Raw genomic sequence first — 14,363 nt, 5'->3', positions numbered from 1 at the left:
CTGAAGCAAGAAACAGGTTCTCCATATCATAATGTGGCCATAATACATTAAACTGTTTACAGGCCTGTGATGTTATCACCACAAACTTACAATTGATCCTCTGAGCTCGACAAGAAATAGCAGTAATGCAAGTCACAACACAGAAGCCAATACACCATCTTGGAGGTATATATTCTTCAGGAGTAAGTAGCAGCTCATGCATGTTGTATACTTACACTACATTTCTAGAAAAAAGCATGCATACAGACACAGATACCCTTTCTGTCACTTCTGCAAGTACTCAGCTCCACTGCCTTGTGCAGCCTCAAAACCCCTTGGGCTCTTAACAGCTTCCACTGCACCATTCCCAGCTCTGACACCCCCTTGTCTGGGTCTCTCCTCAGTTCTTGACACCTCTGCAGCCTCTAAAACAAACTTAAACCTCTGTCTGGCAATGCTGCCTCCATTCTCTAGAAGATACTTCTGAAAACAAATACACATTTTCCTGGTTCCCTGGTGCCTTCACTGCCACCCAGTTCACCTTTGGCAATGACCTTCCCCAGTACCTGGAAGTAGACACTTGTGACTTTACTCAAAATATGCTCCAGTGGAAATTCCAACTCAGAGTATCCTGCAGCAACCTCTTACAGCAACAGATAAGACTACAGCCTTAGCTGCTTGAAACTTAATATTCTAACCAGTGATCATCAAGCCCTACAGATTTCTTCCAAGGATAGCCAAAGAAAAATAAGCCTTTTGTCAGGAAGCTGAATTTAATTATTTGTCAATGCATTAATCCACAATACAGTTTTTGAAGTGTAGATCTACTCCCCTGCCCATTCCCCAAAGAAACACGGCTATAGAGTTGACATATGTGGACTAGAAGGTAAGTGCACACCTCTTGTACACATTGAAGCATGTGGAGTATGATCTGGAAAAGTACATCTGGTTTGAGAACTACTGTTTTAACATGCAAATCTCACCTTTATATTGCCTCCAGGATCCGGAAGTTTATAATTGTCAGACACCCAGCCTGGGCTACCATAAACGCAAACACAGTAAATACCCAGTCATAGAACAAACCACTGAATGTGACAGCAAGAAATTAGTCACCTTATTTAACAAAGCAGCATATTCCAAGTTATTTGCTGTATTAGGATTAGCTGCAAACCCATATACCAAATGGCTTACAGTAAATTGGCCTCATCACCAATGGGAAAACCACACTGAACTTTCTCATTTGCCTGTCTTTCCAAAAGGTTCTGTTCATTCAATGCTCAGAATACAAGCAGTAGGAATATTCTTTGCCCTTGGACATATCAAATCTCTTCAGTTCCCTATTTATATTTTGCCCTTCATTTGTGTCTTCCTCATAGCAAAGGCAACTTATGCTCAAGAATTAAAAGCCTCAGACTAGACTACTACTATTTGACTTCACTCAATAGAATATGGCCATCTTCCTTAACTATAAGCCAGCAGGCTACCTACCAAGCTCATCTGCACTATACACAAGTTACAAACAATTGGAACTTTTGTCTACAAATGGACCATAATTTAAATACATTTAATCATGTCAAACAAAATGTTTTGTTTGACAAGTAGTTTTTTAATCATGTCAAGCAAAATCATTTGGTTAACAGCTGTTCCATTACAAAAAATAATTAAACTAGCATCCTACACCTATTTAATTTGTTCTCTTTCTTAGGGATCAGATATTTAATCTTTTTTGGGTCCCCTGTTCTCTATAATTTTACTTAGTTTAAAAATAAATGTTCGTTCTATTGACTTTAAAGAAAAATCCTCTCAACTTCTCAATAAGCTGGTCTTCCTCAGCTAAAGCTCTACTTAGAGCACCCGGGTATAAAACAAGACCCAAGAATATTTATCCTTACCATGCACAGAAGCATATACAGTTACGTATTTCAGTAAAAGCAAGCAAAGTCAATCTAGCAAAGTACTTACAAAATATGCTGAAAATAAACTCCGGTTACATTTCTAAAAAATGTAAAGTAAATGCAAGGATTTTATATAGTATCAGCAGTTAAGGCAGGTAATGGATGGCAATACTGATGCCAACAACAACAAAAAAACCTGGTTAATGTTCTTCCTTTTTTGATCGGCATACATCAGCAGTTTTCAAAACTCAAGAATTTCCACAAAAATCAGTTAGAAAAGCTTTAATAAACTTGCTTGTATTTACAATTTAAAAATTAAAACTGTGCAATAACTGGTTTTGCACACTTCATTTATAAGCCAAAACATGTCTCTCCATCCTATCATTATCTAACTATCTGCAATTCAACCAAATCTTAATTGCAAGAGTATTTGCCTCCTTAATTTTCTTTCTGATGTCTCTCAGTGGCAGGCAACTGCAGCAATGTTAATAAAAATCAAGCTGAAAAAGGGAAGTATCTTTGCTAGACTTCGGTTTTATCACTTCCTTAAATGAGTCATAATAATTATCAGATGCTGTTTCCTTTTATATAAACCGTTTTAAAATGCATGGCTGGTAGGGTGTAGTCATTTGACAAACAAAAATGAAGAATTTACCACCAACAGTAACACAACTGTGGCTATTCACTAAGAAGTTTCTCATTTCCTTTTTCGCACAAGAAGTCTGCCTGGAAGTATGTCTGACATGTTAAAGAAATGCATGCACTTACGTAATAGTATATCCTCACAATAGTGCTGCACAAGCCAAAGGAAAAAAAAAAAAAAAACACCACTAAAAAATCACTAGCCTAAAACAAGCAGTAGTTTAAATACAATCTTTCCAATAGCTTTTTTTATAAATAGAGACAAAGAGGCAATAAATCTGACAGTAGTCTAAATAATCCTACCTTACTGTTTAGAGTACTAATTAAAAAGCTTGCCACCAGCCCTCTGACTTCACGATTTAGAGAACCCACAGAAGAATTCCTTCTTCCTAGGGGGCAACTAGAAGATACCCTAGTTTTATCTAGCACTAGTAAGCACCAGTAGCATTATTCAGTTAAAACCCTCCTATAAGAGACAGAGGTGAAGAAAGTAATTCCTAGAACATAGACCGAAGCTGCAGTGTTTCCACCTATAACAAATTACATTTACAGGTATCACAGAGAAAAAGAGAAGGAAATTCAGGGTTTTCAACCAAAGCATCTCCAATATTGCAGAATTGTCTCCCCTCTATATAACAGCATTTAATAAATATCTCATTAAGTATTTCAAGGTAAGGGAAAGAGATGTACATCATTACACGTACATGAACTAGTGAAACATGAACGTGAAAATCTGTTGTTCTTGGTCCCTCCAAGCTAAGAAGCCAAGAAGTTATGCAACATCATCAGCCAACGCAACAGCACCAGCCAACTAAAAACATTAATGATTATTATTAATTAATAACTGCCTTGCAGAAAGAGCAGTCATTACAACTAAGTTCGCAATACTGGAGTTGTTAAGATAATATCGATGTAACGTGTCTATCAGAAACCAACTGCAAGTAGAACAAAACATTCACATAAATGTGTGCTTTAAATCTCTATTGTGAACAGAACTAGATGGTAAATAGCTTAACAACATAAACACGGGCACAGCACACCTCCCAGGGCTCAGCCAGAGGCAGCTAACATGTCAGCAGCAGTTCACACAACAAAGCTAAAAAGGGTGATGAAACACCATTCAAGATTGTGCAACATGCTACACAGGGTGAAGTCTCCAACACCAGTCGAAGCAACTGTCCCTCGCACATCAGAGATCCCAACTCTGAGAACTGCAGAGGGAGGATGTCACCATCCAGGTGTTAGGCTAGAGGGAGCACCTGCTGCTCCTGCCTGGTGCTGTTGATAGCTGAGGCCTCGTCTGTGGGCAGTGTGCTGTCTTCAAGGTGCTGAGTGGCCAGATGAGAGCTGCAGGCAGGAATGAACACACCACACAACAGGGAAGATAAGCAGGAGGTCCTGGGAGGTCTGCTGCTTGCTGAATAATGTTTTGGGAAGACTGAGGCTCATCCAATCCTCAAACTATTCCATTATCCTGCTTATCCATATGGACACCAGAGACACTTCCAAAAAGCAAATACTGAGCAAATCAAGAGTGACTACCGAGCACTGTGGGCAAGAGTGAAGAGGCCCAGGTGGTGTTTCAGAGTCTCTCCAGCAAGAAGCAAAATATGTGGTTATTAGCAGAGCTCTTACTGCTGTGACCACAGTAACCTCTTTCAGGAACAAGGATCCATCTGACAAAGCGTGGTAAGAGTATCTTTGCCACCAGGCGCATTAAGCTTGTGAATAAGACTTTAAACTAGTCATGGTGCAGAAAGGTTGTCACACTTGGAGAAGTGAAGACATGGGGAACACATGACAGAAGGCTCTCACACTCCCCTTATGAAAGAGGCATGTCTGGGGGGCCCATCTTAAGAGCTTGGACGCAAGTGCACACAGCATGGAAAGTAACAGGAGGACTTAAGTCTGTGTATGGTTCCAAAGCTATAACCTCACAGCGTGACAGTGGTGGGACAGCTCACATGGCTGGAGTGCTGCAACGGATGGATACAAGCTCTTGAGAAAAACCAGGCTGGAAGTTAAAGAACATGGATTTGAATCCATGCAAAGGGCTGGCTGCAACACACCCTGCTTTGCTGGAACAGGTGACAAGACAGTCAAGATCTTACGGGTAAGTATCAGAGAACAGTCCAACATGGGTGACTTGGTGGTAGGTGCCTGCTACAGACCTCCTGATCAAGAAGGGGAAGTAGAAGCAGCCTTCATCCGAAAGCTGGAGGAAGCTTCACGATTGCAGGCCCCGGTACACATTGGGGCCTAAAACCACTGGTATCAGCTGGTAGGGTGCAGCCAAGTACAAGCACTCCAGGAGAAAACAATTGTTGAAAACAATTTCTTGGAGCAAGTGATCAATGAGCCAACTAGCGAAGATGCCCTGCTGGACCTGCTGCTCACAAACAAGGACAAAACAGAGATGGGGAAATCAAGAGCAGCCTTGGCTGCAGCAACCATAAAATTGTGGAGTTTAAAGTCCTGAGAGAAGTGAGAAAGACAAATAGTACAGTGTACGGTCCAAGACCCAGTACATACAGTTACAACACGGCACTTCAGGAGAGCAGATTTCAGCTTGTTCAGGGATCTTCTTGGTAGAATCTCATGGAAGATGAAGGGAAAGCCTGTGAGAGCTGGCTGATCTTCAAGGTCAGCCTCATCAAAGCACAAGAGGGACCATTCCTGCATGCAGGAATTCAAGCAGGCCTGACAATGGACCATCGTGAAAGAAAAGGGAACCTGTGCCTGAGCTCAAATGCAAAAGAGTGCATGGAAGATAGAAGCAGGGGTGGGAGGAATATACAGACATTATCTAATCGTGCAGGGGTGGAGTTAGATAAACTAAAGTTCTGCTGGAGTTGAAACTAACAATGGATATGAAGGGCAGTACGAAGGGGAGAAAACACATTTTAAATTTTTCCTTTAAAACTGAAGTTATACAACAGAAACAGAAAACAGGTCTTCGTACAACAAGGTGCTGTGCACATTAGCATCTGCTATACATCCTTTTCTTACAAACTTAAGAGAAAATCTGAAGAATCGGGGCTTCTAAATGTGAACTTGAAGCCTGGTCAGTTAGCAATAAACATGATTTACTAGCTGTACTAGCTTACTCATAACCCTGTCTAAAAGAAAGAAATCACACGCACTTCCACTTAGCATTACTTTTGAGATCCAGAACACGGCAGCCTGAATCTCTTGACACGGCAACAGAATTTTTGCACTGAGAAGCAATGACATTCCAGAAGTGGACACCAAATGAGATTCTATTACAACACCTCTATGAACACAGGTTTGTTTTAACCTCTTTCTGTTCTTTGGTAACAACAAGACAGCCTGATCAGAGATTCTCTAATCTTCTGATTATACTCTGTTAGTGAAACAGCTCATGGTGTTCAGAAGAGGCACTTTTCGTTGAAGCAAATTCTTAGCTTTTTCTAGTAAGGAATAATTGGAATCATTACCCTTGCCATAACCTAGGTATTTAAAGTCACTTAGCCGTCTTTTTCTTCATCCCCAAAATAGATCCCAGTCAAGACACAGCCAGCATATATTTAGTAGACATTAGTCATGGAAAATGCAGAGGAATCAGTCTAGTGCAACAATGAGCAGGGGTGGGGGCAGGGGGAGGAAATCTTCACTTTAGAGAAGCACAGTTTTTCAAGACATGCTGTCCACATACACACTCTTAATATGCACGTGCCCCCCGTAGTGAAAACATCATACCCAAAGAACAGCCAAGTTTTCATGCGAGTCCTCAGTTCTCCCAACCTAAGAGCACACCTCAGCTAACAGTTCCCCAGTACTGTAGAATAAACAGTAACAGAGGACAAAGTAGAAGGTCGAACAGCAGAACTCCAACATACATTAGATGATGGGGGGATGGGGGATGCTGCTCTAAGTAATTCCTACTTCCTCTCTGCAGCCTCTGCCCACATGCCTCATTCACAGGAAGCTCCAGTTTGTTTGGAGGCAGACTCCAGAAATCATGTTAAAATGGGGCAACGGCTTGACAACAGGTGCCCAATCTGGAAACTTCTACTTAAGACTCTCTTTTAGATAAAAAAAAACTTCAAGTCTGTTTTTAAGTTTAAAAATATTTTGGTATTTCAGGATACTGTCTTAGCCATACTGCCAACAAGTCCAGATGCCTTCCAGCACAACTACATCTTATGAAAAATATCAGTGCTCATTCTGTATCATTTGTAGAAAATTGAAACTTCCAATGAGATTGTATAAGTAGACAAAAAAAATCAAAAACTGAGTCACAAGAAATGTCAAAATCTCTCACAGCAGGAATCTGGGGAAGACAACGACAAACATATACCTCACAAAATACCATATAGAGATAGATCAAAATAAGGATCTGAGTAACGTCAACTTGAATTAGGACCTTATGTTCAGCAAAAATAATCTTCAGTGCCAAATATGTGAAAGGGTGGGGAAAGGGAAGGTCTATCAGGTACATTAGTAAGTACAAACGCAGGGGCGAAGAGTCAAACTTTAAGAAAAATATAAATATACCTTTTAGAAAAGTGGATGCTGAAGAGGTATACAAGACGATACAGCAAGTACAGCACTGCAAATACGTCTGCTAAAATAGGACTTGCTAGAATTAATAAGCCAGGGGTGTTTCAAGGTTATGAAGCACTCCAGCATTGCTGAAATAAAACAACTTGTGCCAGTATACCCAAATAGGACAACCATTCCATTACATAGCTTTGAGCCAATTTAGCTTAAGGCACTGAGGCAGGAAAAACAAAATCTCAGTTCAAGCTAACAGCCTTTCTGGGGCAGAAGGTCACAAGAGCATCCCAACTGTCAGATACAGACTACAGATCAATATTCCACAACATTACTTCAGGCAACAAGAGGTGTACAAAGGCTGTAGAACCCTACTCACATGACACTGGACAATTTACAGAGATAACTGTAATTCCCAGAAAGCACAAGCATTCACTCTTTTTTGCACATTTACGAAAACAGAATAGCCTTCTTGCTGTACAATCCTGGCATTGTTATTGGAAGAATTAAACATTTAGACTTCTCTGTAGATAAAGAAATTATAAAATATATATGAACTATACTCTAAAGACAAAATGACTGAAAAGACTCTAAGAAACAAAGTTTGCAAAAACATCAATAGACATGCTGATATGTAACTAAAATAGCTCCATCTACTGGTGAAAATATACATTTCCTTTGTCATGACGTGCTCTCTCTACTGCAGCAAATTTAACTCCCAGTGAAACAAGGAACTCAGAGGGTGCCAAACACAGACTGTTACACAGATAATCCCTTCTAATAACCACTGAGGTATGCTGGCAAGGTAGATTTGGGATGCTTGCATAACTGATGTTTATTCTCAGTAACACAAAAAGGAGATTCTGAGCTGTCAGGACTGACTTTTTTAAAAAAGCGCAACATTTGCATTTAAAATAATGTAATATTTTCACCTACTGCTAATCGTGCAAATGTAAATTTAAAAATACATATTTAAGAACATTGTAAGATCATCTGTGGAAGAATCAATAGTCTCATTTTTGCATTCAGACATTTACTGATCTAGAGGATTAAGTAGTTTGTGGTGCTCTTCTCCACCTGCTTATTTACAAAAGTCTCATTTGAATCTCACTATTCATATCACTATTTCAAAACATTATCTAGACAGATATCTTAATTTTAGCAAAAAATCTGAAGTGTCCCTAACCTTTATCATTCCAGAATGTACTATACCAAAAACCTGACAGTATTCTTTGGAGACCTTTGCTGGCTAAGTTCAAGTCATACTCTATATTTTATCACTCATTAGTTAGAGAGCAGTTCTATTTACTAAGTACTACTTCAGGGCCACTAAAGATCTTGTGTAACAGATATCCTTGTGTAAAGGATATCAATATTCAAAAGCCAAGAACAATCACGGTGACATGTCAGAAGTCACGTACAGAAACAGATCTATCACGTGGATATAAGGCAAGAACTACTCAACTCAGTACATCCTACAGCTCATTTTGGACAGCAAATAAAACTACTACAGTGAAGCCTAACGAAAGTTCTCAAGTAACACATCAGGTTTTTGATGGCCAGGGTAACTTTTTAAGAACTCAAAAAGACTGCCAGCACATACACTTAATAGCAGCTTACCATACTTATATCCAGAGGTCACCAGAGACATGCTCAGCTCACTGCATGGTGCAAGTTGTACGAGGTATGCACCCTAACCCAAACAGCTCAATACAGAAAAGCAGACTGTCTCTCAAAAGTATAGATTCAAGTTCTGTCAAGCTAGTAAAATCCTCTCTCATCAGGGCTATTTACCCAGGGCACTGCCACACCAGCATAACTGTATTGCTTTAACTTGTGGAGAGCATGTGTTCAGCCAGATGCCACGAACTCGTGGGGGAGGAGAGTTTCCTGCACAGTCCTCAGTTATGCAGTACAAACATACCCTCAGTTACCCTTGTCCAACCATAAAGGGAAAACACTGGTTCAAGCTTACTATGTTGACAGGAAAAAAATGTATATGTACCAGCATAATATTCTTCAGAGACTTCTCATTTGACATACCATCACAAAAGCCACATGTCAAATAAGAAAGTCAATTATCACAGAAAAGAACACTTTCCACTATCTAATTTCTAAAACAGTAAATCATACAAGATACGCAGAAAGATAGGAAGTGGTCAATCCTGTAAAACTTTGTTTTATTGTACTGATGCTACTTACATTCTTACATATAAAGTACCACCAAAGCAAATCAAGAGTCAGAACACGTTTTAAAGGAACCGTTTCAATAACCACCTAAGAGAAGTACTACATAGCTAGACAAAGTTACCAAGCTTCCTGCAATGTAGTAACTGGACCCAATCTTAGTTCAGAAACCATGTATTCCAGTCCAGCTGCCACTAAACACCAAGTTCTCCCTTGAAATCCATTCATGAAACTGTAGTTATGTTTCAGATTTTTCTTGAAAAGAAAAAGCACTTTGTATTTTTGCTTGTTAAACTGTTGAAGTTGTAACTACCAGCAGATTCTTATAGATTGCTTTTCAACAATTTGTGTATTTTTTTATTTCAAGTGGCTCTAACAATGTTACTCCATACTCCTACAAGCCTCCATGGGTTTTGTTATGGATTTGAGAAGTTGGAGTATCAGACACTACTCTGTTGCATTAAAAAGACGCATCAGTATGAAGGAATGGACAGGCCCCATTGAGACAATGATGTGTGTTGGTGAAGAAGCGAGTTGTATCTGAAGAAGTCTTCAAATGAAACCTGAAGCGGAAGTCCGAAGCTGTCACTGAAACACAACCACTGTTGAACAGGAAAGTTTAAAACCCACCTGATAACGTGGATGCACAGCTGTTAAAATATAAAAGCAGTACCCAACCACATAGCCACTTCAAAAAAAGCACAGGGACACTAATGCCCTCTTCAGTGAGATATGGCAGACCACATTACTTTAATGCTTTGATTAGGAAAGCCAGATGGAGAAGCCTGGAAATATGCCTTTCTCCAGCCAGAGCCACTTTTAGCTCTACCATCATCTACAGCAGAATAGTGATAAAACCAGGGGTTTTTTAAAAGAAAAAGAAGACACAAAGAAATATAAACCCATTACTTAGTCATACTGCACAGTTTACAATCTCGGTGAACATTTTATGATATACATGAAGTAGTATCAAATGCTAAAAAAGTTTCCATCTACTTTTTTTTTTTTTTTAAGATAACAAAGTATTTTGAAAATGATACCTGCAAAATACCTAGAGACAGAACTGCAGTATACGTTCCTTTAAACGCTGCTTGCAGCTGTTGCAAAGAAACCCACCAATGATCTGATAATAAACACCCTAATGACAAAAGCTAGAAGCTAGAACCAGGATCACTGGTACGCAGTATCAAGCATTTTAATACCATCGCTGTAACTGTCAAACTCACCAGTGTACAGAAAGTCACATAATAACATGCTCCACTCCTATTTAAACAAACTAAAAAAGAATGACCATAAGTAGCTGCTGAGGGAAGAGGAAAACAAGACAAGCATACAACAACTCTTACACTCTCACAACCTCCAGCTATTTTCAACTCAGACTTCCTGAGGCTGCTGCTCATCCATTTACTAACCTCAACATCTGTCTTCCAATGCCTGTCCAACCTTCCCTTAAGTCCACAAAAACGTCTTGTGTATACATTGTATAGCAAGTATATTTGTGAATTTCCTACACTGAGTGAAGAACGCCTCTTTTTGTTTGTTCTGAACCTGATTTAACTGTGTGCCGCCTCTTCTATTTTACCTGCTCTCTCCACAGGAGTTTTATAGAGCCTTACCACATCACTGTCCCATCATCTCTACTAGCCTGTCCAATCATTTCTCATCTAGGAACTAATTCATATATTGTTGCCCTTCAGTGACGCTTTTCCAATGATAACGCATCTTTTCTAAGATGAGGGGCAGAACAGCTTACAGTACATAAGGTATGAAAGAAACACGGATTTACACATCTTTTTCCTATTGTACTCTCTACTCATCCCAGATCTGATCATCAGTTGCTCTCTGGCTGTAATAGCTATATCAGGCGTTTGTTTCACTTCTACCTTCAGACTTGCACACACACATTGCCACCAAGCAGTCTCCTCAAAATACCGATGTCCTAAACACTTGATGATTCTCTTCTTTAAGACTGAACCTACAATACAAAACAAGCGATGTCAAAGGGTATTTTATACTTTTGATTAAATAAATCAGGGGTGGGGTGGGGGGGTGGTGGTGTGACTGACAGAGATGCTCCTCCATACAAGAAGCACCAGAGCTTAATTATTATTTATCTAATACTACATAAACACAGAATCAACATTAACAGTATTGGAGGAAGGACGAAAAGGAAGTGTTTAGGGAGTTCTTTGTTTGATCATGCTTCTGTATTTTTAAGCTGCAGCACTTAAGTTCTCAGACTTGTTTCACACTTTCTGCAAAGTCCTTTCATCTTACCAAGATGTTTATTTCTGAAGAAGCTATGCACGTGTAAGCAGTTTCAGCAAGCCCTGCTAGCAGGAAGGTGGCTTGTACTACCAGACGCACAGGATTAGAAAAATTAAGTCGAACTGTATTGTCAAAAATACTCGTATTTTGGATTAAGTAGCTTCTGTGTATATAAAATTAGACCTCTTGCATACAAAAACCACAACAAATCCAACACTGCTATACTATGTAATTGCTCAAAGATCAGCATGTCCTGTCTTTTCTTTAAGCCACTTCACGTGTTTTCCCTAGAAATTCCTTTTTTCTAGTTCCCACCAATCTTTCTGCTCTCTCACCTTTCTAACCATTTCAGTTTTGTCTCAGCTGCAGTTACCTCCCAAATACACTCTGGCACCAAGGTCAGGCTCCTGACTAGGCGTTGCTGTTGCGAGGAAACCAACTTGGACACCAACTTGGACCGCTCCACTAAGAGCCTCTGTTCAAAACACCTACATCAAAAATGACCCCGCATACAGCAGCTTAGGTGACTGTCCCAAAGTTCATTTCTGTTACAACAGAACCTAAATCACTCCCGCTGAGCCTGACAAATGTTCTCAGGGCACACTGACTTTCTGCAATCCTCTTTTCATTTAGATTCACCTGAGGGTAACCGTTAGCATCTTCCACTTTAACCCCATACAGGTAGACCCATACAAAAGCCCAAAGCTTTTGCAACTTGCTTCATACAGCCTAGCATCTCTTGACTAGATGGGAGATTCTCCTGCCAGCCAAGAGGAGATACCTCCTACAGAGAAACAAGGTAGTTTTAACATTAATTAACCAACCAAGCAGTCTGTCCTTACCAAGGATTTATCTTGAACAAGCTGACATGAATTGGCAACATGGCTTTTTGGGGCACAGACAAGAAGATGGAGAAGCGGTCTAGAACAGATCTACGAAACCTTTAGAGGTGAGCACATACATTAATTACTGAAGCCAACATAGAAAAATTGTAATAATCCAAGGAATTTGAAAAATTCCTAGACCTCTGAACCACTAAGTTATCAAGGCTCCTGTTATAACAAAGGAAAGACACACTAAACATACTGATGTCAAAGGAAGCTAGCACTTCATTAGCTTGCCAATTTTATCCAATGTGACTCAAGTCTCTCCCTGAAGAGTAGTGGAAAGATGATGAGAACCCACATGTTTTCAGTGTTATTTCTGTCTGTCACAGCATTCATCGTGTTACAAACTACGCATCCTTCCTCCTCAGGCACTGAAAACAAGTCGCTGTGCGACACCTTCTTGGAAGAGGCCTTGAAGGAGAATCTCAGAGGCTCATTAACAAAATCCAGACTTTGAGTCATCAGAAGGGAGGGGAAATTACAACTGTGGAACCACATGTATTTTTCAGTAGCACAGGAAGTAAGGCAACACATGTCTGCTTTACTTAGCCACCGGCCCGGGAAGGAAATGAACCCAAGCTTGTCGTTTTATCCATCTCCCCCCACCAACACTCCCACGCCCCCCCCCCCCCCGCCCCCGACTAGAAATCCGCCGGGGAAGCGTCTCCACCACCTGACCCGACTACGCGGCCGTGCAACACGAGGACAAGGGGAAGCTCGCCGCTTGCCATGTGTGCGCACTTCTCCCTCGCCCAGGAACTCGTCAGCGAGCGGGGCCGAGGGCTGGGAGAAAGGCGAGGCCAGGGGCGGCCGCGCCGCCCACCGCCGCCGGCGCAAGCCCTGCGGGGGGATCTCACAAAGGAAGGGGGGGGGGGGGGGGGGTCGGGGCAGCCGCCGAGCGCACGCCGCGGCGGCGCCCGGAGCCGGCGGCGGAACAAAGGCTCCGGCTCCGCCGCCCCCCGCGGAGGGAGCGGAGCGGGGCGGGGAGGGGGGGGCGCCACGACCGCGCCGGGCGGCGAGAGGGGCCGGGGAGCGCCGGGCGCGCAGGTACCCGCGGCGCCGCTCCCGAGTCCTGCCGGTGCCGCCGAGGGGTGGAGGAACCGGAGGAGGGTCCGACCCCTCACAAAAGGGGAGCGGGACGGCCCCACGCAAGACGCGGGCGGCGCTGCCCCCGCGGCGGCCCTTTGTGCGCCCCCACCGCACCGCACCCCCGCGTTACCGTGGTGAGCAACGGTCTCATCTGCTCGCCCGCCCGCTCCTCTTCCATCGCGGCCCCGCCGAGATCGCCCGGGAGAGAGAGGCGGAACGGGGAAGCGAACGGCGAGCTGAAGCCGGGCCCGGGGCTGCGCGACTGGCTGCCTGGCTGGCGGAGGCGGGCGGCGCTGGCGCCCTCAGGACGGGGCGGCCGCGACTGCTCCGCCGCGCCGAGGGTTGAGCCCACACCGCCTCGGCGCGCCCGCTGCCCCCCGCCCCCCGCGCGCGACCGGCGGCGCCGCCAGCCAATGGGAGGCAGCGCAGCGCCTGGCGCGTCGACGCCCCCGCCCCGCCGCGGCCCCCCGAGGGCTGGCGCGGCGGGGAGGGGCGGGGCGGGGCGCGGGGCGAGGGAGGGGGCGGCGGCGGCGAGCGCGGTCCCACGCGGAGCCGCGTGGCGGAGGAGCCGCGTGGCGGAGGGGCCGCTCCCGCCTCCCCGCGGCCGCCTCCCGCCTCCCCGCGGCCGCCCGGTGCCGGGGCGGGCGGGCAGCGCCCGACAGACGGGCTCGGGGGCCGGGTTGGCGGGGCCGGCAAGCGGCAGCGCTGCCGGTGGCTACAGGTGCTCGAGGCTTGCCTCGCACAGCACCCCCGTCTCACCCGATGGTAACTCCTGCCAAGCTTTCACCACGCAAGCTGAAATTTTCCATGCCAGGTGCCTGCCTCGGGCTGATTTTTTTTTTTTTTTTTTGGGAAAAAGTAACCAAAATAACTCAGTCATTTCCAAAAATAATATTAT

The 14,363-nt window shown here is 43.4% G+C and overlaps 1 protein-coding gene across 1 annotated transcript in view; it reads right to left on the bottom strand.

The window, feature by feature from the left end:
• Positions 1-13,783, bottom strand: part of SLC4A7 (solute carrier family 4 member 7) — a 102,839-nt gene extending 89,056 nt beyond the window's left edge. The window contains exon 1 of the mRNA XM_074860931.1: positions 13,596-13,783. Within this exon, the coding sequence (XP_074717032.1) occupies positions 13,596-13,643 (48 nt within the window). The 5' untranslated portion in view covers positions 13,644-13,783. The remainder of the gene's footprint in view (positions 1-13,595) is intronic.
• Between the last annotated feature and the right edge of the window lie 580 nt (positions 13,784-14,363).

Source organism: Strix uralensis, chromosome 1 (genome assembly GCF_047716275.1).
Source record: "Strix uralensis isolate ZFMK-TIS-50842 chromosome 1, bStrUra1, whole genome shotgun sequence".
Taxonomy (NCBI): Eukaryota; Metazoa; Chordata; class Aves; order Strigiformes; family Strigidae; genus Strix; species Strix uralensis.
Note: the sequence above shows the minus strand (reverse complement) of the source record. Positions and strands in the feature narration are given on the sequence as shown.